The sequence below is a fragment of the Limanda limanda genome, chromosome 12 (assembly GCF_963576545.1).
Source record: "Limanda limanda chromosome 12, fLimLim1.1, whole genome shotgun sequence".
In the NCBI taxonomy this organism is placed as follows: Eukaryota; Metazoa; Chordata; class Actinopteri; order Pleuronectiformes; family Pleuronectidae; genus Limanda; species Limanda limanda.
This window is the reverse complement of record NC_083647.1, coordinates 14,361,658-14,386,062: the sequence shown is the minus strand read 5'-3', so window position 1 is coordinate 14,386,062 and position 24,405 is coordinate 14,361,658. Positions and strand designations below refer to the sequence as shown.

Here is a 24,405-nt window from a genome sequence, read left to right as displayed (position 1 = left end):
GTACTCTTTATAACAAGGTTGGCTGGCCAGCCCTGTCTGAAAAAAGGGATGGTCATTGGAAGATTTATATTTACAAAACAATCATTGGGCTACTGCCACTATATCTCTCCTCTCTCATCAGCTGGAATTGTAATACCTACAATACCCGCTCCCAGAGCTGGCTTTCATTACATCTGCCTCGTGTTAAGATCAACTTGGGGAAGACAGCTTTCTGTTATAAAGCACCCTACATTTGGAATGAGATCCAAAAATCTTTAAAGTTGCGCTCATTTGTTTCATTGACGGAGTTCTCGAGTCTGGTCTCATGTACAGCTGACTTGGCCATAGTATTTTATTGACGAATTGTTTTATACCTTGTATTACTGTGTATATATATATGAAAATTTATTTCATTCCTATTTATTCAATGTATTAACTTTTAATGTATCAACTTTTTTTATTGTACCCTCGGCACCATTGTAAATGAGGGTCTTATCCCTCAATGTGTCTTCCGAGGCTTAAATAAAATATTCAATCAAGGGGAGCTGGATCCAATCCCAGCTGACAATAAGCAAGAGGCAAGGTACTTATATTTTGGCCATCCTCTTTTTAAATCAGTATCACTAAACACAGCATATCAAAGACATTTCAATGAGGGAATTGCAAACTCACTTCCAAACTAGCACATCCTTCTCATTTTATTGTCAATATTTTCAGCCTTTGAAAGAGTTTATTACATGAAGTATTACATTTAATGTGTAATCCTTTTTGGAGAGTATTGACTGTATTATCTGACCAATTTGTGGGATAGTTGTCTACAACACTGTAGGTGAATAAAATAGGGTTCTTTGTTGCCACCTCAATAAAAGGTATTTCTGATTCTGAACCACCTTTGTCTCATTATCTATCCAACATGTCCTTATCCCTGTAGTCTCAATCTCAAATTGGGCCTCACTAGAATAGATTAGTACACACATGCGTACACAAAATTCTGTGTCTAAGAATATTCTATTTTTTTGCGTTTCAGCTGTACTTGAGCCCTTGGGGTTAATATAACAGTGCACTTGTTCCTGCTCACAATAATCAGAGAGACAAACTAATCAGTTGTACTTGTTTTTATTGAGGCATGGGTAAAATGTCATTATGTAAAATCAATGGCAATAATAAAGATGTTACACAATATGTTACAGTAGATTCAGGATCATATCACAAGAGTATTTCTTCTTTAGCTGTCACAGTTTTAGACACAGAAAATATTGTCTCTGGAAGATAATGCCCTGCTTCTGTCACACGAGTCTTATTTACAACATGATACTGAAATGTTTGCATGTCTGTTTCAGGTAGCGAGCTATTCGTGTAGAGAAGTAAAGTAGGAGTCATTACACAGACGAGATGTTAAATGTGCTGCTAGATTACAAGTCGAAAGGATGAATAGAAAAGAAAAGAAAGGACACGACTGAATAATACAGTTGCTGGGGATACAAAGGATGATAAATGTCTGTAATTACCTCTTTGACCACAAATAAAAGCCTGGGCCAAAAACAGCAATATGACATAACACAGGCTCGTCCTTGCTTGATACCATCCAGATTAGTTGGTCTGTTTTGAACACACTCATTTCTCTGGACTGTGAGCGTCATCTTCCTCAGAGTTGTGTGTCTCCTCCTCTGTCTCCTCTGCGTTTTGTGTTTGGTTTGGTCCGGCTTGCTCGTTATTATGGGCTGGTCTCAGAAGATATTCCAGCTCCTCTGCGCTGATGGCCACTTTCTCAGGGACCAACCACCTCTTAAAGTGTTCAAGGGCACTGTAGAAGGGAGGTGCACAAAAAAATCAAGGGTGTTAAGAAGACTGGAGGACTACCTAAACTGCTCTACGGCCTGGAAGGACTTTATTATCCTTGAAACAAAATAAATATTAAATACTTATGTTGTCTAGACCAGTGAGTGTCTGCAATTCATTATTTATCATGCAGTATATTGGATTTAATAGAGCAGTAGACAGTCACATAGCAAAACACTCCTTCACCAAGATAATGTGTTACATTAAGTCCATGTCTTACTTCTGATCCAAGTCACCACCTTGAAAAAGCTCTGAGGTCTGGGCGTCGTGCAGGAATCTATCCCAACATTCTTTCTTAGCCTGAGACAACGAGCGTAGCATGTCCCTGGAGGTCACATCACTGGTTTGGCCCTTTAACTTCTTCAGACGATTCTCTGCAGCAAAATGTGGGCACGACAACCATTTTTAACATCTGACAATAAAGTTAAAATATACATCTTTGAATGGGCAACAACTCATTTTCAAAATTCAGAGTGTAAACACAAGGTGCAAAGCAGTTTGGGTTTTCAACACAAATCCATCAAAAGGCACAGATATTAATAACACACGCCACAATATAAAATTTTGCTTTCAACATTTTATACTATTTGGCCTCTAATACAGTGATATGTGAGGTTGCAATTACAATGCCATGTATGTATTACAACAGATGTAAGGTCAACAACCATTAGTGTTCAAATAAAAAAAGATTAAGTTAAGTTGCACGATGATATTTAGCACATATATATAGTATATATGTTTAGTTGTATATTTAATATGGTAAGAATTAAAGTTGAATTTCATTTTGAAAAACTATACAAAATATAATTGTTTAGTTGTTTTGTTTGACTACTATTTATGCTGAGTTTAAATACGTCAATATATAACATCAACAATTGGAACTGCATGTGGGTTAGCTGAGAACAACTCAGATGCATCCTCAATGAAGGCACAAAAACCGATCATGTAAAATAAAGGAGAAAAACGAAGTGTATTGGAGCAGATTTTGCAGCTATTGAAGAATCTTGAATGATGAGGAGATGAAGTGATGAAGAAATATGAGGGATAGGTCTGATCCGGTGGATGGATGAAATAAAGCCCTTCAGAGTTACAGAGGGAAGCAGGACATTACCTAAACTAGCTATGTAGATCTCAGAATCCTCCATGGGTTCCCATATGGCCCCGGAGGATCGGATCCCGTTGATGTGACCATTGAGCTGCCCTGGTCCTGGTGCCGCTGGCTGGAAGGAGTCATTGAACTCGATGTTGTTGTTCCTCTCGTCCTCCGGAGCGGCCTCCAGCTGCTGCCCCAGCAGGGTGGAGCAGATCTCGGTCCACAGCTCCCCGCTGGACCGGACCTCCTGGCTGTCGAAGACGTCGCTCATTCTGGGAAACACAGATGTCACCATCAGCTTAGCGTTAGCATGTTTCCATCTGCAGCCTTCCGGTAGCATTAAAAAACAGCCACGATCTTCAGATATGTTGATACAAAAAGACGGAAATGGAAACTATGCATATTTCACAACAACAAGAGAAACCAGGAGCATAGCTTAATTCAGGCTACATCAACAGACTTTAGCTCACTGGTGTCCAGCCTGCTTTGTACACTGGTTTATGCATTTCACATGTTATTCACGGGCTTTCACTGCAGTTAAATAAAACACATCTTCGTCATCTCCACTTTTCATCTTCTCCACATCTCACCTGAGTAAAACAATCGAGGAATAATCTGTAAAGTCCACTGATGTATGGAGTCGAAGATTTAGCCTCGCTAGCTGACTGCGTCCATCATCCACCAGCTCCACGGAGCGACAGCCCACTTCCGTATTTGGGATGCACGTGATTGAACATAACATCCGCCTGTCAAGAAGCTTTGCGACGTGATTGGCTCAGAACGCTTTCCTACGAGAACGTTTGCCTTTGATTGGTCAGTTGCTGAGGATGGGACCAGGAAGTGTCAGTGGGAAGGAAGAAGCGGTGGCGAAGGTAAACACGCTCCCTGACCTCTGCAGATTTACATTGTTCACGACTGTTTTAAGAAGCGATGTGTGCATCTGTAGCCGTTCAGAGATTTTAATTGGTTTAGAACTTGTTTTTAAACGTTGGCTACCTGAACCATTGCATTAATTCTGCTGCAGTCTGCTGGTAAACGAGCAATAACACTGTTACAAACGATGAGATCTGTCTCTGGCATCATCACATGGAGGATATAGTCAGATTATTAAATGTCAATGTCCTGCACAAACGAAAATCTGACCCTCATGTCTCTGCAGGCAAAGCCAGGGTAGGAGATGCGACTGGCGCTGCGACTGGCAGTCGTGGCTTTCCCTATGGGGGTGCTGCTGTCCAGGACCATGGCGTGGATGTCCAGCGGCAAGACGCATCCAGAGCTCATCAACAGGCTCAAGGGTAAAGGACTCAAGACGTCAGCTTGGATTTCACACGTCTGATTAAAATTTGTATACATTTTTTCATCTAAAAAGTGCAGAGATGTGTGTTTTTTCTTCCCACACAGAGAAAGCTCATGTTAAATTGTGTATGTTCAGTGTTGTTTCCTCTTCTTCTCTCCTGTAGATCACGGTGTGATCCGCAGCGACAGAGTGTTTGATGCCATGCTGGCCACAGACAGAGGACTCTACTCTCGGGACTATCCTTATGCAGACTCCCCTCAGTCCATAGGTAACAATTCCAATCACCTTGTAAACACAGAGACACTCCTGCTTGCCTGTATGAGTTGCTGCATTGGGCTGTAAAGTAGTGAGCGCAGATGTGACTGTGTTATGGTGTTGTTTTTTATCACAGGTTACAGAGCGACTATCAGTGCACCACACATGGTGAGTCATACAGTCTCAGAAGAAATTAAAGATGACAAAATAATTCCCTTAAACCCAGACATGATTAATTGAATATTTCCCGTGGGACCTGGTTTGACAGCACGCTCACGCTTTAGAGCTGTTAAGTGAAAAACTAACAGAAGGGGCGTCAGCTCTGGATGTGGGATCAGGAAGTGGATACCTCACTGCCTGCTTCGCAAGAATGGTGAGTGCTACAGAAACGTGACACATTTGTTAAATTCAGTGTATTATTTAATAGATTTGCCCTCAAATGAGTTGACACAAAATATATGACTGAGTGCAACTACTTCATTTTTCAAATTTTGTCTGTGTGTGTAGACAGGACCCAGTGGAAGAGTGGTTGGTATCGAACACATAAATAAACTGGTTCAAAGGTCAATAAAAAACGTGCAGGCTGACGAGCCAGAACTGCTCTCCTCTGGACGCATCAGACTTATCGGTGAGTCAGGCAGTGTCAAGGCCAACCAGCTCACATTTGAAATCCTCAAACTGCTCAGCTACTAAACCTCACTCTTACATCTGTCCTCAGAGGGGGATGGAAGGCAGGGATTCCCAGACGGAGCGCCGTATGATGCGATTCACGTTGGTGCAGCCGCACCTACTGTTCCTAAAGCTGTAAGCACACCTAGGGTTTTTACACTTGTGAAAACAGGGTAGAAAAGAAAAGAAGAGAATAAGACTAATTAAGCACCCACACAAAAAGCCCCTTTCTCTGTGAAGTGAATGTTAAAGTCATTTTCTAAGAGGTCTCTGCCGTGACTTGGAAACAGGCTTTTGAACTGTGTCTCCCGCTCATGTTGAATCCCTGTTTTCTTGTGAAAGCTCCTGGAGCAGCTGAAGCCAGGCGGGCGGCTGGTTCTCCCAGTGGGTCCCGATGGTGGAAGTCAGGTGTTAGAGCAGTATGATCGACAGAGTGACGGGACCTTCCTCAAGAAAACTTTGATGGGAGTGGTTTACGTTCCCCTGACCGACAAGAGGTATCAATGGCCCAGGTATTTCACCAATACACCCCATACATATGATATGAAAGCAAAATTTGTGATTTAGATAGATTTATTTACAAAAACCTGCATATTAGGTCATTAGGTACCTCTCTAACCGCTTACTATATTATTCAGTCAAGACGTACTCCACCTCCTTCCAGTAACTTGTTCATGATGGCATACATGCAATCCCTCCTTCTCTCCCCAGAGGTGAGCTCTGACTGCAGTGTGGTTGCCCCTGCAGGAGATGGCGTTGGTGCTGCGTCTCCGGGGCTCTGTAGCACTCCTCCAGGTTTCACCGAGCTCCAGAATTAACGGCCATCTGCCCCACTGCGTTGTCACCTAGCAACGAAGAAGGAGTACATCCCTCTGTTCGCCTGACAAGGTTGTCTTCCAGGAGAGATAAAAGAGCATGCGACCACCGCTGGACTAATGACCTTTCCACCAGGATGCATGGAGTCAGTTAGAGACTGGTTAGAGTATCGCTGACGACAAAAAAGGTTTAAATGAGTCATTATTATTCATGGTTAAGACAATAAAGTTCCAAATTGCAAGTACAGCATAATAAAGAGCTACAGTCTGTGTTCCACTGAGTTGATAATTGGTGTATTCTCATTTGCTTTGGCATTAATGCACTAACTCATAAAGATAAACCTTAATACAAGCCTAGCGATTTCAAAGCAAATTAACAAAGTAATATATATTTTGTGATAAGAACTATTCATATAATATATGAATGTCCGGTTTGACATTGTTGCTGTAGAACTGAGTGGGCGTTGTGCCAAACATTGATCAACTGAGGCACTTCACTTAAACTATACAAACATTGTAATTATGTGTACACTTATCCGATTTATTAATAAAACCTGCTATATGGATAATGTATTGATTGTCAATCTTATGTGAAAATAATTTTGTGTGTGTGTATGAGAGAGGGAGAAACTGAAACAGTTCATGAGAAGATAAATTACAGTAAAGGAATTAATAATCATTAGAAATGTTTTTACTCTCAGAAGAAGTAAACATTAGATACATTTTTTTTTCCTTCAGTGCACCAATGCAATATTATACACAAACATTATGTTTTCAGACATCATTGGTATTCAGAGAAGAATTTAATAATGTAAGAAAATTTAAGAAAGCTGGATGTATCCTAGTCTTTGGAACTCATATCCACTCATGACATTTTACAAGTGGCCTTTGCACACATTCAATATAGTAAAGTAGAAAATACGATGGTTTTCTCTGAAATGTGTATCAAAAGCAACATAGAATGACACGGACACACACACACACAATCATTTGTCAATCTTCTTCCTCTGCTTAGTTTCTCATTGGAATGAGCAGGTTATCCAATCCTTAATGTTAATATAACTGCTAAAGTTTTTCTAGTAGTATATCTGGTTTATTCTTAATGTTTTTATCTTTTTAATAATTATTTTGTACATTGGTGTAAATGTATTAATTAAGTTCAGATTGTGGACAGTTGGTGTCGCTAATGGTTTGATAAGAAAGGGATTGAAATCATAGGAAAAGAAGAAGCAACACGACTGGACTACAGATTCGTCTGATGGACTACATTTTAACGTCATCAGCGCGCGTCTCCTTCTGACAGGACCTCTAGCCAGAGAGCGATGCACGTGAGTGTTGTAGGGAGAGTTTTGGGTGAATGTAGTTCACTGTGTCTCCTCTCGGTTAATAAACGTGTACTTTACACATTCAAACACTCCGTTTTATCCCATAACGTTAACACAACTGGGAATCATCTGTTTCCTGCTCCGCGGTGTCAACAGAGCAGCTCGACCATGGAGCAGGCGGCTGCTGCCCCGGAGGAGGAGGTCCACAGCCCGGTGTCCTTGCAGGGAGTCCCCGCTGACGAGGCAGCAGGAACCGGCAAACGTAAAGGCAACGAGCCGGGAGAACCCGAGGCGAGCGGCCGAGGGAAGAGACGCCGAGGAGCCGGGGGGAAGAAGCTCCGTCCGGGCGAGAGATACATCCCTCCCCCGCAGAAACGGAACCCCGGGGTCAGCTTCAGCCAGGAGCACTACTCCGAGACCTCCTACTACTTCGAGGGGGGGCTCCGCAAAGTCCGCCCGTATTTCTTCGACTTTAAAACCTACTGTAAGGGTCGGTGGATCGGGAAGAGTCTGCTGGAGGTGTTCGAGACCGAGTTCCGAGCCGAGCCCCTGGAGTTCTACCAGCGGGCCGCTAAGGAGGGTCGCATCCGGCTCAACGAGACCCCGGTGGAGGACCTGTCCGTGGTGCTCAGGGTCAGTGTCAGCACTACACAGCAATACACAACAATACTACACAATACTTCTTCACAATACTACTACATCTTAATACGTAAACATCTTTGATTACTACCCCATTATAAAATGCATAATGATATCGATAGAATATTTCTTGCAAGATTCGTGTGAGTGACTCAGATGTTCAAAGATTAATCCTCTATTAAATATGCTATCAAAAAACAACTATGACGTTAAATGTGCTGAGTCATATATGCACTTGCTCCCAGTCTCCAGAAGTTTCTTATCTATTCTGTACTCTCCACAGAATAACGACCACCTGAGAAACACTGTTCACCGCCACGAGCCACCGGTGGTGGGCAGGCCCCTGGAGGTGCTGGTTGACGACGGGGAAGTGCTGGTGGTGGACAAGCCTGCCTCCATCCCAGTCCACCCCTGCGGTCGCTTTCGCCACAACACTGTGATTTTCATCCTGGGGAAAGAACAAGGCTTCTCTGAGCTCCACACTGTCCACAGGCTGGACAGACTCACCTCTGGAGTTCTGCTGTTTGCCAGAACCTTGGAGGCGTCCAAGAAGCTGGACCAGTTGGTGAGAGACAGACAGGTACGTTTAAGAAGGTTTGGACTTTCAGGTGATTAGGCAAATTTTCAGTACCCCACATAAACAAATATAGCTTTGAGTTTTCAAAAGGTCCTCACACCTAGTCTCTTTCCTAGCTTGAAAAGGAGTACGTGTGCCGAGTGGACGGGGAGTTTCCAGAGGGGGAAGTGACCTGCGAGGAGCCCATTCTCATCGTTTCCTTCAAAATCGGCATCTGTCGGGTTGACCCCAAGGGGAAGGAGTGCCGGACTGTCTTCCAGAGGCTTAGCTTTAATGGAAAAACCAGCGTTGTCCGCTGTTTACCCCTGACCGGCCGCACACACCAGATCAGGGTCCACCTCCAGTTCCTGGGCTTCCCCATCTCCAATGACCCCATCTATGGATCCTCAGCGTGGGGTCCTAGCAGGGGCAAGGGCGGACTGGTGGGGAAGAGCAACGAGGAGCTGCTGCACGCTCTGGTAGAGGAACATCGATCCCAGGAGAGCTTACACCTTTTGGATATGCAGGATGACGGCATTGCGATTAGGCAACAGGCAGAAAAAAACAAGACATGTGAGAAGCCGGATGTTAAATCTGAACCTGAGCTGAGCGAAGATGCTCCTCAGACACAGATGCCAACAGGTTGCACCTCCAGCAGCATGACCGTGGAGGAAGTGAAACAGGGCTGCACAGACTCAAACACCAACAGCTCCTCCCTCCAAGAATCTCAGATCCAGTCAAATGGAAATCAAACAGAGGAAACGGACAGTTCCCAGAAAACTCCTGAAGTGATCAGAGATAGTCTGTGTAGTGAATGTAAGCTCGTACGACCAGATCCCACAGAGAAGGAGCTCATCATGTATCTACATGCATTACGCTACAAAGGACCTGACTTTGAATATTCCACACGTTCACCCGACTGGGCCAAAGAAGACTGGGTTGAAGAATCGACCTGATGAAATCTGTTCATGACTGTTGCTTTTAGGTTTCAATACTCTACAGGTTCAGTGTGTGGGATTTAGTGGCTTCCAGTTGTATAGATGTTTTTTGGGATGAGCTGACTTCCACTTGTTTTATGCTTCTCATCCACACGAGCAGTAGAAACTACGGTGGCCTTAAGGTAACGCATCAATTCTTAATTTCAGGTGATTGCACACTAAAAGATTCCTAATTTAAATATTAAATTCCATTTCTGTTCATAGGTCGCTCTTTATCCTACACACTGGACTTTTTTTTTCTTTTGATAATTTATCAATACCTTGTGGGGAATTTAGTATTTGTATGCTGCTTCCTCTACAATTTAACCTGTAGAAACATGTTTTCCTTTGGCTATTTTACCCTTACAGACAAACAGAAAAAGCTGTTGTATTCTTTCCCAGTTTACAGTTTTAATGTCAAGCATATAGTTTTAATTTGAACCTTATAGGCCTTTAATCTTTCTGGTACCCCAAACAAATGTTGAAACAAATTAAAAAGCCAGTCTGCAGGAAAATAACTGATTCATTTTATTCCAGCTTTGTGAAAAACAGTGGTGGCATCTTTTTCCTTCTTCATTTATCTAAAATGCAGATTATTCTGCTGAGCTTGTTAAAGAACTGTCACATCATTCTAAAAGAAAATACATCTTACAGCGAGAAAACTTGAAAATAACCTGGTCACAGGCACATTTCATATATATATATATATCTTTCCTTATTGAAGTTCCAGGAACAACACTGCACCTCCAACACCACTTTTACACTCAACATCATATTTACTATCATAGACACTTCTTATTATTTTTAAAAGGACATCTTTTGCACAAATCACAGACATTTGTTTTAGCTTATAAAACAACCTGTTGATAGACATTTGGCACATGCTGCTCATGTTATAAATACCCTTATTGAAATGGTATTGAGACTTGTGTAATGTGACATCTAAGCTGTGGGTGCTGACTTAGATCCCTGCATGTCTGGAAGCAGCCTTGGAAACCACGTTGCCAATTTAGAATCCGTACAGGAAGTTAACATAAAAATGTTTGGCACTGACATATAAACAAAAAGACGACTTGACAGTCAAACATTTAATGCAATTCAAGCCGTGACGCCACAAATGACATGTTCCTGCTTCATGGTAACAAAGGATCTTCGGTACATTATTGTCACAAAGTGCAAAATCAACTGACAGTTGTTTGCTACTCTACATGTGATAATGCTTGAGTCTTCCCCCACAGACTTGCATACAGTAATGCACCTTTTTTTCTCTACTGTACGTGTATCTTTTATTGTTGAGTCCATGAATGTATGGCTCATTTAGGTCAGTGCCACCATGGAGAAAGGCCAGCAGCTGCACACACAGGACACTATTATTTGTCGATAACCCAGTCTGTGCAGGCGCAGATGTTAAAAATGTCCAGGCACTAAGTAAATTCTGCAGCAGCAGGTGCAGTGCTCATCATGACAACACTGTGGCTACTGTAGAGAGACATTAGTGAGAATATGTGGCATAAAAGACCTTTTGTCTTTCTGGAAATGCCACGTTGAGCAAGCCATGCTTTGATTTGACCGTTTCACAGAAGGAACACTCATGCTTTGACCTCCTTTGTAGCTAAATCTGAAAACCTTTCAGATGTTTCACATGTTACATTTGCAGTTGGCTTATATTTCCCTTGACTGATCTACAAAAGTAACAGTGTACGTTTCTTTTTTAACGTCTATATGCTCATCTGTTCCTTCTACTATAAAGTCAGAGCATTCAACGCACAGCGTTTGTACGGATGCCTCCAACTTTGCTCAACATGTATCCTCCCGTTTTCCACCTCTCTTTATCCACACATCTGGTAAGTCTGGCTTACTGTTGGGTAATACAACCACGTCTTCACTCTGACTGCTCCGGCCCTTTTTACCCGTTTCATAAACTGTTTCCTTCAGTGAGAGCCGTAACGTATCCCTCTTTCCGTTCAGGTACCCTGGTTGTAACTGAGCGTCTCCTTCTTGTTGCTGCATGTTCGAAGGCCCGGGCTCGATGTCACTGAGGCACGTTTCACAGGAATCCTCCAGACCCTCACAGGAGCTCTGGGACTGAGAGGAGAGGTGCCTTGTTTGGGAGGGGTAGTGGAGACACTCCTCTGAGGTTTGGTCGTCTTTGCAGAAAGATGGTTGGTCAGTGGTCTCCAGTGTGTGGCTGATTATAGTCTCCTGTATGCTGGAAGATGAGGAGAAGGATGTATTGCCCCAGTGTGTCACCCCCCCAGACTGACCTCTGCATGTCTCACACAGCACCTTGTCCTTAGCGAGGTCCTCTTGTGGCAGCCCTCCAGGCCGCAGGGTGTTTTCTTTGTAAGGTGATGAAGTCTGGAAGGCTGGAGGTGGTTGACGGCTGCCTGTCTCATCACCCTCGCCATCCATGCTATTTCTTATATCTCTGTCACAATACTCAATCTCATCAGAAAGCACTGAGGGTCGGTTGGACAGTTTACTGGTGCAGGTGCTGTTGTCAAAGCTGTCGCTCAGCCGATAAGCCAGTGGCTGCAGCTCGTATTGCTCCGGACCTCGGCCCCCTCTTCCTCCGGTCTGATTCTGTCTGTGCTGACGCTGCTGGTTGGGGTAGAGATAGCCACCTGCTTCTTTATCATAACTCCTCCTCACTCTAGATCTGCCAAAAGCTCCGTTTGCTGCAGAGGAGGAACCAGGTTCTGTTGCTGACGACAGCCCATCAGTCTGATCTGAAAAACACGGCAGAGAGATCTTCCCACAGTTTGTTTTAGGTCCGAAAAAGCAGCACAGGGACTGCAAAAAGAAGGTTGCAAATCCACAAGCGACACATTTCACCAAAAACAGGAAAATCCCCAGTTTTCTGATCAGCAAGGCCGTGGCAGGCAACATGATGATCCCCATGGAGAAAAATGCACCAGACACTATTGCTACAGGTCGTCCCATTCGTTTGGTGGAGTGTGCCACTTTCCCAATTTTGTCCGAATGAGGAGCCATGCTATATGATATGCAGTAGTCGGCTATAAAGTCCACAGACAGTCCTGCTGCCGATGATATAAACAGAGCCTCGATGCCGCTCAGCTGCCATTCAAGGAGAACCAGGAGGCCGACTGTTACGAACACACTGCCTCCTACTGCTACAGTCCCGTAAATGCTCAGTGGGATATTCCAGGTGGTTAGAAAAAGCAAAACAAAAGTAAGCGCTACAGAGAAGCCAGCGACTACCAGAGTCTCTGAGCTCAAAGACTGTTGTAGATCATAAAGAGACAGCTGACTGATGAACCAGACGTTCTCCAGCCCCTGTGGCGCTCCTGATATTTCTCTGTTAAACCATGTCAGGATTTCTCTGTAGAAAACACTGGTTCTGCTATAGTTGAAGCTGTAGAGGTATGTGGTCGTGAATGCCAACACGAGGGCAGCGACCCGGCCATCTGGCTTGAAGTACAGGCCTCCGCTGTGGGCCAGATGGCCCTCGGCATACCTCTCTGCCAGCATCATACTGAGGCAGTTCTCAAAAATGCTGGGAGGGTAGGGGAAAGGGATGTCTTTGCAGCAGAAGTGAAGGGCGTCGTCACTCTCTGAGCACTGTCTGACAGACACCCAGCGAATTAGCTGCTCCACGAGACAGATATTGTCTGTCATTGCATTTGTACCCTCCGTTGAGGGAGAGGAATAAAAGCTTTGGTTCTGGACCCTTCCACACAGGTCTCTTAACCAGATCTGAGCGTCTGGTCTGCTCATGTTAAAGTCTGGGTCAAGCACCAAAGAGCCATTGCTATTAGGGTCAAAGTGATCCCCGTTATCTGTGGGTTTGACCCCCCAAACAAGTGTTACTGTGACAGGCTTATCTTCGCCATTTCTCTGTCTCTGAAACATAAACATGTGGCGATACTCTGCGTCGTACCTCTCAAACGGGTGACTGGAGCGGAAAAGCTGGCTGACCTTGCTTTCTAAGGTGGGCAGCTTCATGCCTGGATCAATGCAGGACATGTATGTGCCCCCAGCAGCAAGCACTGCAAACCAGCACACCCAGATGTACCTGAACTTCACCACTCCACAAGGTAAGATTTTCAGAAATAACAAATTTGAAGTGTCCGCGAGCCCTCGTCTCAATTCCCTCAGCTTCTGGCCAAGAATAAAGAGGCATCTCTTGCGTGAGCTCGTTTCCCAGAAGCCGCCAGGGTTCTTGGCGCAGCATGGTTTCCATCCCTGCACTGCTAGAGATGCAGAGGACGCCTTTGTGTAGCGCTCCCGCAGAACGAAGGAGCAAGGCAGCCACACCAGTGCCAGGAGGGAGCTGATGAATGAGGCAGTCCCGAGATAAACAGCGAAACATCTGATTGCTGTGATGCTGCTGAGATAGCCGGAGAAAAAGGCTGCGGCGGAGGTCAAACCGGATGCTAAAATCAAATAGCCGACTTCCTGCAAAGCTCTGTGCACTCTCTTCTCCAGGGAGGCAGGGGGGTTCTGGGACAGCTGCATTTGCCAGAAATCTGCAAAGATAAAAACCTGATTGGAGCAACTTCCTAAGAGGATAAGAGCTGCAGAGAGGTTGACCAGGGGAAAGAAAGTCAGGCGAAATGCTACTTTGTAGAAGAAATAAGACGTTAGGAGGGAGCCAATGATTGCTATTACAGATAAAGCTACTATGAAGAGTGACTGGAGATACAGAGCCATAGTAAAAAGAAGGCAGAGAACAGCTAGGACGGGATAAACTGAATCTCTGGCAAGGTAATGCTTGAACAGCGTCTGCTTGATGCCAAAGTCCATGCCGGTGATGGTGGTGTTATTGTGGGTCAGATCCCTGCCTTCAAGGCTGTTCATGTAGATCTTCATCATGTGCTCCCCTTTGTTGACAGGTAAGAACAGAAGGCTGTACTTCAGCGTTGGGATTTGGTATTCAACAGTCTGCGGGCCGAGGAAGTCTTTATCGACCAGAAAGTGCAGGATCTGGAACACCATGCGGGACTGTTTGCAGCGAGACGGAACGGAGGAGCAGCCGCCATGTTTGGGTCGGTCGACGCAGGCGTCCACCAGTTGTCCTTCGTGATAGTGCGGAGCACACTTCCGTAGCAGGTTCAGAGACTCAGAAACCTAGAGAGAGATGGAGAAATTCCAATTAGGTTCTGTCACTTCAATAGGATCAGTGCACTTTAAGAATTTATACGATGATGAAAATTATTATTCAATATTTGTATATTGTCATTTACAGCAGCGGGGAGCTTTATTTATCATAAAAAACTAGAGTAACTGTTTCTGATTTGATTAAGAAGTCAGTTTGTCTTATTGATGTATTCTTGACACACAGAGGAATTCCATCCCAGGCTTTAACTTCACATACAGAACCTAATAAGTTCAATTCATTCTTGGTTTGAGTCTTTTCGTGGGATATTTGCAAAATATGTAATATGTCTGAAATTCATAAAGGATACAACTATGAGTGTGGAGAGTCCAATAGTATCTGTTGTGGCCTGATACCAAAACCTGACGTAAGTGAGTGATTGAGTTATTGACTCAAACCTCTCCCCCAACCCAATGGAGATGAAAGTAAAACCACGAGAAGTGATTATATTTTAGTCAATTAACGGCTTCCAAAGTCAAGAATTCCCTCTCATATTGAAATAAAAATACTGCAATCTATTATTGACCTTGCGCTAATGATTATAATTAAAGCAGTAGTTTAATTTTTCATATGTAAAGAAGGTTACAGAACCTGGTGTGAGGTGAGGCTGAGACAGCAGGAAGCATTAGTGAGGACAGCCAAGTAATTCCCCAGAGACCAGCTCGGACAGCAGCCGCTCCTGGATGTTCCCTCGGCCTCCGCCCTCACATGCTGCTGGCACAGGTCCTGGAACTGAGCCTGGGAGCGAATCTGAATCAGACAAGAGAAAAATATGTTTTGAACACATGCCCAGACGAATAACCAAAGGTACGCAGAGTAGTGTTTTTAATTCCTGCAGAGTGTTTAAAGTATGAAGTGGAATCAGGGGAAAGACAGGAGTCGAGATTGACAGAAGATGATGACAAAGGGATAAGGAAGAAGAGGACTAAAGATGAGATGAAGGGCTGAGTAAATCAGACGAACCCTGGACTGCTCCATCTCGCACATGGCGTGGATGGCCTTCAGGCTCCAGAGACTGGCTGAGTTTTCTGATCTGAAGACCAGCTGGGCCAAACGCTCGCCTGCAGGAGACAGACGGATGGAGTCAGCGCACAGTTACAAGATGAGCAGCTGTGAATCATGGTTAGAAATGTATGGTTGTCCCGAATTAAGTTTTTGGGTGGTATACGTTTTTATTTCTTTTTCATGTTATTGCATTAGGCCCATCACTTGTGGGGATTACAAACTTGTACATCCAGTTTTGCATATACACAATGTGGGGGGACAAATAAAAGAAGAATCCAAAAATGAAATAATCACATATAGAACTAATACTTTTCTGTAAAATTACTCGATAAAGATATTTTTTTTTCTCATCGCCAAGGCTTTCATAAACAGCCAATCTTCGGTTTGCCAAGTCAATGAGTTGCTAATAAATCAATTCGGGAGCTTCTGTGTGTTTTATGAGGCAAACAGAAATCGAACAGCTCACTATTTCAAAGAGGAGCTTAAAGAGGACAATCTGTTAAAATCTGCCTCTGGAAAAACATTTAGCAAACTGTTCTATTTGAATCTGCACTTAAAGTTCAAATTCTCTTATTATCTCACCATTTTGTAAGTTTTGTAAGCCCCTAAGTTGTTCTTGTTGTTTTAATGTTGTATTGTTTTGCTGGGGGTGCTGATTAACTCCTAACAAGCTCCATTGTTTCGCCCTCAGCTCACAGTTATTATGCAAATAGCTCAGCTGCTGAATAGGCACTCATTTACATTGTTTTTAATAATTTTACATTTACTGCTTTGCTGAGTGTGCTGCAGGGAGCCAGCTGTGTTACAAACCAATAATTAAGCTCAGGGTTGTTATTTTGAGGTCTTTGGTATTCTCCTTGTTTCTGTGTTTTATGAGCTGATCAAGAGTGACCCACCTGGAGCGTCGCAGGGGAAGGAGTCCGGGGACGAGTCTCTGGCTAACATCCTCTTGAAGCGAAGTCCTGAGGTGCGTTGTCCACCGCTGCTGTCTCCATCGACATCGGCCCCAAAACTACAGCCCAGGTAAAAACACACATACACTTAACTTACACTAACTATGCTGACTGTGCAACTAAAACAATGAGCTAAAGGTCACTAGAAAGCTGATGCAAACTACGGAGACAGGTTTTATTATTATAATTGTTATTGTTGATATAATAATAACAATACAAAATAATTATAATAATTAACCTACTTTCTAGCACCTTTAAAAACAAAAGTTAAAAGTTACGAATTTAAGGCAAACAATAATGAATGAATGAAAATGTTACAAATGTGAAAATGGTAAAAACAACGTAATTATTCTATCTAATAATGAATACGCTTTAATGCATAATAAATAGATTTTGAATATTTTAGACCCTAATAAGCAGTGTATGCATGGGTGGATGGGTGGATAATTTAGTTTTATCATGTAAGTAAGAGTTATTGGTATTATCTCTAAGAAAGGTTATGCCACCCCCGTGCAGAAACCCTGCACTCTCTGAAACCAACCACTGCTGACCTTTTACTGAGCTGCTGAGGTAGAGGAGACAGAGTTTTCCCCGGGCCCGTGTTCTCCTGCAGCTTGGACAAAGTGGACTGACGCACTCCGATATACGTTCCCCGTGGCTCGAAACCCTGAAAAAAGATTATAAACACACACACACACACACACACAACACACACACACACACACACACACACACACACACACACACACACACACACACACACACACACACACACACACACACACACACACACACACACACAGACATCCAAGCTAAAGAAGCGTAATAAATGCTTGTGCCCTTCAATGCTCTACAGCAGCTCACTGAATGTTTAATCAGCATCACAAGCTCCCTGATATCTCGTCTGAACTCCCATAAAAAACTGTCGAGGTTATCCCATACGGATAAAACAAAGATCCTTGTATAACACAAATTATATTCTATCATGTAAATCAGTTTAGATTATTAATTAATAGGACATTGTTGTTGTCACATTTTTACAGCAATTATTTATCCACTGTTTATCGGGAAAGGATGAATCTCAAAGGTGAGACGATGTGTTTAATTAACATGACAGAGAGTGTGATTCATTCTTATTCACTGTTGTTTATTGAATCTGAGACAAGACTGAAGTAAATGGATGAGATCATGAGTCATTAGGGAAACAGTAATTAACACTTAGCCTGTGGTGGTGAGGGAGGTTGGGTTTGTAGTTTTGACAGAAGGAAGATGGTAGACGCTGTGTGTGTGTGTGTGTGTGTGTGTCTGTGTGTGTGTCTGAGTCTGTGTGACACCTACCAGCAGTGGGTCAGAAAAGTCGGGCAGTGGACCAATGAAAAGTCCGGCCAATGAGCATCCCAGCAGCAGCACAGCACAACCCACCAGCACTGCCAACGGGTAGTCCACTATCACCCGGGAATAACTGCCAAATAGAAAGACCACAGAAGAAGAAGTGGTGGCCGTCAGCGACTCTGAGCAAAGGTTAATTATAAAGATCAGACAAAGTGTGACTTCCAATCAATACCTTAAGGATTCATAGTGATAATCAGGGCCAGGTCTAGGCAGGGGCAAGAGGGGGCCTGGCCCCCTCAAATAAATGTTGTGCCCCCTCAAACTAAATCCCAATTTATAATAATAATAATATAATAAAGCACAATGCCCCCTCAAGATTTGTGGCTGCCCCCTCATACATGCCTGTCTAGACCCGGCCCTGGTGATAATTGCTTTTAGTACTTACTTTCTGAGGAAGCAGAAGAGTCCCCCATCCCTGTTAATACAGTATTAAATACTTTATTAAGATAATAGTAATGATAAATGTGATTATAATTATTGTCAGTGCATCTCCTTTCCACTCACCTCACTGTCACCATGTGTCGCTGTGTTGGCTTCTGCGTGCCGCCTTCATTCGAGCCGTGCAGCCAGTGGCATCTGACGGCGCCGCGACCTGACGTCTGATGAGAGGAGCTACAGCCGTGTCCCACTTTCACCACCACACCTCCTTCACCACCGGGGCCTGTTGTGTTTGAGTGACAGTCGTGGCACGGCCCTTGGCGGCTGCATTGGGAGCATTTCTGGGGCTGTGATGAGTCATAGGCGCCGGCTCTACGATCCTGTGATACCTCAAGCAGAAAAGAGAGCGGGGGATACACAAATATACAGAAATTACATGTGGTCCTCTATTTTATGCAGGTCTCTAATACCAGTCAGTCTGTTGAGTGACACAATGGCTGTATTTTACACTGCCTCCAAAATCCTGGATCTATTTCTAACTCTACATTCTGACTTCATTTTAATGGGCCCTCATACATCAATCCCTAACAGCACACAGTACAGTCAGTGTTCAGTCCTACTTGATAGAGATGGCAGGAGGACGAGGGTCTGCCGAGGCTGCTGCAGCTGTCGCACAGCTCCCTCTCCGACTGGATGACTGTCAGCGGGGCCTCGGCAGAGCAGACGCTGTCAGGAGGGCACAGAGAAACCACCGGGATCTCGCTGAGGAGAGGACACGAGAGGAGAGCACGAGATTAATGAGCATGGGAAAGGAAAATTGGGATTTACAATATCTCTCCCACTACGGAATCTCTGTATCCCTGCTTCAGCTTCTCCTCCTGTTCAATGGTCCTCCTATTATCCAGAACTGAAGCTCTAATATTCCGGGTACGAACGCTGCCATCTTGCGCATTTTGAGCTCTGGTGATCAGGGGACAGAACCGCGGGAGCGAGGTCCTGGTGATAGACGCAATCAACCAATCGTTACTCAGTCTCAGCTGTCAAGTGTGACATTTCACCCTGTTTTTATAGCATCAAATAACGAATCAAAACCTAACATCAGAAAAAGTAGCATTTGAAAATAATTCAGTGTGAGAGCAACAACCTAACATGACAGAGACCATCTTTGAGAAAAGTTTATCTGTCGTGTACTTAGACTTTTGTTTTGGCCCACGTCCCATCCCCTTACATGGAGGAGGCAGTGTTTATGACCAGCCAGCCACTAGGTGGTGATGGAGATGTTTTTGCGGAGGAGTCATTTCGTCCTTCTCATATACAGTCTATGGTTCAAACCCAAGGAACTTTATTTGGAATTGGAGTGAACCCAACATTCCCAGAGATACAAGGCACGTCAGACTGAATTCCCAAATCATGAAAAATACAATAATTAATTTGATGGTGGAGCATTAAAAGAAAAATATATTCCTGTTTGAATGTTTTACTCACTTTACATATAACAAGCTGATACTGAACGTGTTGTATTTAATATTGTCAATGTGGAAAAAGACCAATTCAAAGCAGCTAAATGTAAGGAAAACTCAAAAAGGGTTTAACTTAAAAGGGTTAATTCTGATCTCAGTCACAGCTTCTTTAACGTACTTCCAGAATTTGAATTTCAAAACACTTAGAGTCTCATGGTTCCGAAGCTAGACTAAACAAACAGAGCAGTCTGAACTAACGCTCCAGTTGTCTCAGTGAAGGAGGCTGTGAGGTCTGCACAGTCTGCCACATGCTTGTTTTTCCACAGCAGGCTGGATGCAACCGCACTTCCTGTCCTGTCACCATAGCGACGCAGTAAGTCAACAGAGCCCAAATGACCTCACACGGTTTTATTTGAATCCCATAATAAGGGGCGCAGATGATGAGTAGCCTGTTGGGCTCGTGGCGTACAGTAGCCGGGGGAATGTGCAGCTGATTAATAGCAGAGCTCGGTGAGGACCTTAACCTTCGTATTCTGTTGTGTCACAATAAAGCTGTAATATGATCTAAATAATAAATAGCTCCCAGTGTACTCAGCAGCGCTTAGCAAATGTTTGTCATTTAAGCTGGAGCGAGAGAGTAAACACACACCAAAAGATGATTTGGAAGTCAACACAGTCGACGACTTTAACACAATCTTAACAGATATTCTGTTGCATGTTATGGTAAAGTGAGAGTTTAAAGCAGGTTAACACAACAGTGTTTAAGCCTGTTATCCCTCGTTGATGGTTTCTCACAGGGCTCACACAAACACACACACACACACACACACACACACACACACACAAGGAGACCAATGTGTGCAGAATCATCAATATTTCAGTGGGCGAATACAAAAATACATCCCAGAAGGTGTCACCGAGCTGCTCCACCCGCTGATGTCAGAACGGGCTCAGAGCTCAGAGTTTGAAAGAGCAGAAACTATGAGCTCCAACTAAGGTTATTTTGGTTTCATTTTGCAGAGTCATGCGACATTGACTTAAGTTCACCTGTAGCTAATGTATAGCGGTTCAATAACATCAATGGGGATTAATATTAGAAACCGCTCTTAAGAGTGAACAGTAATACCTACGCATACTGTCGCATACTCATGTAATAAACAGATATAAAACTACGGTATGTTAATTTGAGTTAACTGGTCTGGTGTTCTTGGCATTAATGAGAGCTGCAGTACAACCATCCAATGTTGGTATTGTCGCATGTTTGGGATAGAGCATGCTCTGAGACATTGTTATTATAGACATATTTAAAGTTGTATTCTAAGTCATTACAGATGTTACTGGTATGTAACAATAGTATTTCAGTTATTTTAATTAAAGGTAGGGTTGGTCATTTGCTTCTGAAGCAATTTGTATCTTATTTGTTGAAATCTTCTTCCCATCCTGATAGTATCGTCTGACTGTAAAAAACACGACCAATCACTTATTTGGTCCAATGGTATGATTGGCCTGTGGACCTGTCTGTCACTAATGGGCCTGCCTGCCTGTGTACACCCTGCGTGTGCTCACACTTCTCTTCAGTTTGAGAAAAGTCGGCACCTAGCAGTGCACTGACTAATTATTACCAACCCTATCTTTAACTAGGGTAGTTACAGTTGCTGTTGCATTTTGGCACCATGAGTGAATCTAAGTGCGTTATTAGTAATACCCATTATATATGTGTGGAAGAACCTGAAAGTTTTCTGCCAATAAATTTGAGTAATTCTCACAGATCTCTGTTTTCAGCACAAGTTATTTCTTTTGCATAATCCCAGTCTATCACAAATTCATACTGGAAGGCAACGTCAACATGGATGATGACGAAAGCGCAAACTCGTTTCTGAATATTTCTAGATTATGTAGAGTAAACACAACTATCCAGTTAAGTCAGACTGACTTGTTTCAGTCAAAATGAAAGGACTTAATATCACTTGCCATTTTAAAACAATTTAACAAAATAAGTAAATACGATTTTAGTAGATGTAAATGTAAATTTAGACTAATAGATTTAATGAAACAGATTTTCAAGGCAAATTGTTTCATAGATTCAATTTATTTATTATCTAGACTGTTTTGGTCCAATAATATGATCAAATATATACTTGATCCTCCTTTTTCAGTCAGGTACCTCATCTACTACCATGAGTATGTGCAGTGGTCAAAAAAAGAATTCACATCTATTATTAAATTTTAAAAAAGCTGTATCACGCTTTGAAAGGTCTGCTTTGTAAAAGTATACAAGTCGTCGTATAATCAGCATATGTACTTGCTGTACTGTTACCATGCCAAAAGCTGAGTTTAATTATGGATTAGTATTTGGAGCTGAACTACAGAGTCTCAGAGCAGCTTTAGAGATGGAATAGACTCGAGCAAGGAGAATCACAGAGTACCTGTCAGTTCTCACTTCTCTCTCCTCTGTCTGCCTGCAGGAATCTGTCTCTCACCGTCTGCACAGCACATGTCTCCCTCATCAACTCCCTGGATTCTAGTCAGTGTCATGACCTCAGACATGTCTTAAACTGTCAATCACGCACAGAAAGCAGGAATGGAGCTCAGCCTGTATGCAGGAGGTACAGACGCCAGCTCAGGTTCAGTAGGGGGTTTCTATCAAAGGACGAAGGCTCTGCAGGATCCTTCTTTGAGAGAGACTGATCTTAAGAGTACAGACCTCAGCTGTTTCCAGCTCCTTGGTCGTTTTCGACACGTCTCGGCCATTTGATTTTTCTATTTTTTGTTTTGTATGCAGCGCTGCCGTATCAAGTGGGTGACAGGGTGACAGGAGTGACCCAGAGAGCCGAAGCAGGAGGCCGATGACACCGAGCAGGCCTCGCAGTTCTCCAGTCAACACCAGTGTGAGTGTGAGAAAGAGAGACGATGAGTGTGCTGCTCTCACTTGTGCTGCATATACTGTTCACTGCATATCGCTAGGCAAAAATAAGAGCATCAAATCCAGTTTGTGAGATGATCAATTAAAGAAGGCAGTAAAAGCACTAGATATACTCTTTGATATTTTAAACCAAACATTAATTCTGACAAGTTTGTTGACAGCAGCGCGAGCATATTTTGGTTTCACAAGCAGTGCAACACAAACAGGAATCCACCATTGTTTATGATGAAAGTGCAATGGGACAATTGCAGGAGCAGAAATCATATCATGTGCGTGATCCCATTGTCCACAGCAGGAGCACAGCTGGACTGAGTGTCAATACTCACAACGGCCACAGGAGGGTAAAAGCACATCCACTCCACTGCGTGTAAATGCCATTTAATTACAAGTTCCACTGGAAGCTACAGATGAAATGATGAAACCCACCTTTGACAAGCCTCCCGGACCCCCCTCTCATCTGCGGGAGAATCATCCATCAATATCGCATCCGTGCTTTCTCCTGCAATCGAGGCATCCATCTCCCTCCTGACGCTCCTTGAGTAAAAGCTGAATCTGAATCATGGATCTCTGTCTGATTTTGCACCGAGCAGTTCCTCCATCTCACACCGGGTCCACGAGGATCAGAGGTGAGAGCTTGTTTCCGAGGCTGATACTACAACCACACACACACCGCACACACCGGAGCATCAGCACCGGGGCTGTTTGGGTTAATCTGCCCCGAGCCGCGCTGTGATTGGCAGAGCCGCCGTGATGCTGCGGACGCTGCGGTCGCTGTCCAACCGGCCGCGGTGCTGGAGCTCCGGCGGACGGACACCGAGCAGCAGCGCCTGATGAACCGGCTCCGACAGCAGCTGCAGGGGCCTGTTTTTTTTTTTTTGCTGTAGCTCCGTTATACGAAGATACACAGCCAGTGATGTGGTGATAACAATAACTTCACTGGGAGCTGCAGCTGCTGACTATGGACTGCTGGAGTGATTCAGGTGAAACCAGTCTATGGGTAAAAGCGGTGTCCTCAGACACTTTGCTTGATTCTAATCTGCTGCAATCAATAAAAGAGAGGCTGAGATCATCGGAGCATTTCATTAAATAAAGGTGCAAGGAAAAACCCCATGACAAATTTATTTCTGCATTCAAACAGCAAAATCCCTGTCTTTTTGTTTTTAACAACTGTTACTTCTAATTAGCTTGAGTAAACTTCTTAAATATTGGGTTGAAAAATCATGTAATCCTCCTTACCTATCTGCATCCATGTGTAAAAGCCCAAAACAGCATGTCCTGCACTTTCAAATGTGCTGCTCCCTCCTCCTTAAATCATCTAAAGATGTGAAACTGTCAGAGCTGGTGAGGGATTCATCCATTTAAAAAGATTGAGAAAATAGCTTTGATATCTCATGTATGTTTTTTGTGTGACAGCTGTGTTATGTTATAACAATTTTTTTCTGCCTTCTTGACCAGGTCTCAGATTTGAATCACAATGAGACGTTTACCTAATTAAGGATAAACATAATATATATTTTTTGATATACAATTGCAGACACGTTGCCTTCATTAAATACCTATTGACATTAATCAATAACTCAAAACCCAATATTTCTGATATTCCCAGACTAACTGCGAGGCATCAGCAGATATTAATGAATAACTGACATTATTTGTGCATCACCAAATAGAAAAGTTAAGATTCTTAACAACCTGGCAACCCAGGTATGGCCCTTATGCTTGTCTTGTGAC

At 43.4% G+C, this 24,405-nt stretch overlaps 4 protein-coding genes across 5 annotated transcripts; 2 read left to right on the top strand and 2 right to left on the bottom strand.

The window, feature by feature from the left end:
- Positions 1-1,079: 1,079 nt before the first annotated feature.
- On the bottom strand, positions 1,080-3,597 carry ccdc32 (coiled-coil domain containing 32). The gene is made up of 4 exons (XM_061082566.1): positions 3,502-3,597; positions 2,930-3,183; positions 2,039-2,192; positions 1,080-1,783 (listed from the first exon to the last, which is right to left on the bottom strand). The coding sequence occupies exons 2-4, from the start codon at positions 3,180-3,182 to the stop codon at positions 1,594-1,596; spliced, it is 597 nt and encodes a 198-aa protein (XP_060938549.1). The 5' UTR covers position 3,183; positions 3,502-3,597; the 3' UTR covers positions 1,080-1,593.
- A 144-nt stretch (positions 3,598-3,741) lies between these two features.
- Positions 3,742-6,516, top strand: pcmtl (l-isoaspartyl protein carboxyl methyltransferase, like). 2 transcript variants are annotated; one of them, XM_061082657.1, is made up of 9 exons: positions 3,742-3,783; positions 4,071-4,206; positions 4,372-4,476; positions 4,600-4,631; positions 4,732-4,836; positions 4,971-5,091; positions 5,182-5,267; positions 5,475-5,644; positions 5,880-6,516. In XM_061082657.1, exons 2-9 carry the CDS (start codon positions 4,089-4,091, stop codon positions 5,914-5,916), a joined length of 774 nt encoding a protein of 257 aa, XP_060938640.1. In that variant the 5' UTR covers positions 3,742-3,783; positions 4,071-4,088; the 3' UTR covers positions 5,917-6,516. The 2 variants fall into 2 exon arrangements, with proteins under 2 accessions (XP_060938640.1, XP_060938641.1); XM_061082658.1 differs by having other exon boundaries at positions 5,844-6,516.
- A 753-nt stretch (positions 6,517-7,269) lies between these two features.
- rpusd2 (RNA pseudouridine synthase domain containing 2) lies at positions 7,270-9,949 on the top strand. Its single transcript, XM_061083028.1, has 3 exons — positions 7,270-7,905; positions 8,195-8,491; positions 8,605-9,949. Exons 1-3 carry the CDS (start codon positions 7,270-7,272, stop codon positions 9,421-9,423), a joined length of 1,752 nt encoding a protein of 583 aa, XP_060939011.1. The 3' UTR covers positions 9,424-9,949.
- Positions 9,950-11,241: 1,292 nt separating this feature from the next.
- Positions 11,242-23,192, bottom strand: disp2 (dispatched RND transporter family member 2). Its single transcript, XM_061083430.1, has 10 exons — positions 23,101-23,192; positions 18,912-19,053; positions 18,418-18,680; positions 18,299-18,328; positions 17,860-17,983; positions 17,073-17,188; positions 16,465-16,580; positions 15,527-15,624; positions 15,155-15,313; positions 11,242-14,535 (listed from the first exon to the last, which is right to left on the bottom strand). The coding sequence occupies exons 1-10, from the start codon at positions 23,190-23,192 to the stop codon at positions 11,242-11,244; spliced, it is 4,434 nt and encodes a 1,477-aa protein (XP_060939413.1).
- Between the last annotated feature and the right edge of the window lie 1,213 nt (positions 23,193-24,405).

What these genes read in the sequence shown, in the direction of transcription:
- pcmtl (XM_061082657.1), top strand. Translation starts at nt 4,089, where the DNA reads ATGCGACTGGCGCTGCGACTGGCAGTCGTGGCTTTCCCTATGGGGGTG. An exon ending in AGACTCCCCTCAGTCCATAG is followed by an intron (nt 4,477 to 4,599) that starts GTAACAATTCCA and finishes TTTTTATCACAG; the next exon opens with GTTACAGAGCGACTATCAGT. An exon ending in CACCTACTGTTCCTAAAGCT is followed by an intron (nt 5,268 to 5,474) that starts GTAAGCACACCT and finishes TTCTTGTGAAAG; the next exon opens with CTCCTGGAGCAGCTGAAGCC.
- disp2 (XM_061083430.1), bottom strand. Translation starts at nt 23,192, where the DNA reads ATGGATGCCTCGATTGCAGGAGAAAGCACGGATGCGATATTGATGGAT. An exon ending in ACTTTTCTGACCCACTGCTG is followed by an intron (nt 17,189 to 17,859) that starts GTAGGTGTCACA and finishes ATCTTTTTTCAG; the next exon opens with GGTTTCGAGCCACGGGGAAC. An exon ending in CTTCCCCTGCGACGCTCCAG is followed by an intron (nt 15,625 to 16,464) that starts GTGGGTCACTCT and finishes TGTCTCCTGCAG; the next exon opens with GCGAGCGTTTGGCCCAGCTG.
- rpusd2 (XM_061083028.1), top strand. Translation starts at nt 7,270, where the DNA reads ATGCACGTGAGTGTTGTAGGGAGAGTTTTGGGTGAATGTAGTTCACTG. An exon ending in ACCTGTCCGTGGTGCTCAGG is followed by an intron (nt 7,906 to 8,194) that starts GTCAGTGTCAGC and finishes TACTCTCCACAG; the next exon opens with AATAACGACCACCTGAGAAA. An exon ending in AGTTGGTGAGAGACAGACAG is followed by an intron (nt 8,492 to 8,604) that starts GTACGTTTAAGA and finishes TCTCTTTCCTAG; the next exon opens with CTTGAAAAGGAGTACGTGTG.
- ccdc32 (XM_061082566.1), bottom strand. Translation starts at nt 3,182, where the DNA reads ATGAGCGACGTCTTCGACAGCCAGGAGGTCCGGTCCAGCGGGGAGCTG. An exon ending in GATCTACATAGCTAGTTTAG is followed by an intron (nt 2,193 to 2,929) that starts GTAATGTCCTGC and finishes ATTTTGCTGCAG; the next exon opens with AGAATCGTCTGAAGAAGTTA. An exon ending in GGTGGTGACTTGGATCAGAA is followed by an intron (nt 1,784 to 2,038) that starts GTAAGACATGGA and finishes TCCCTTCTACAG; the next exon opens with TGCCCTTGAACACTTTAAGA.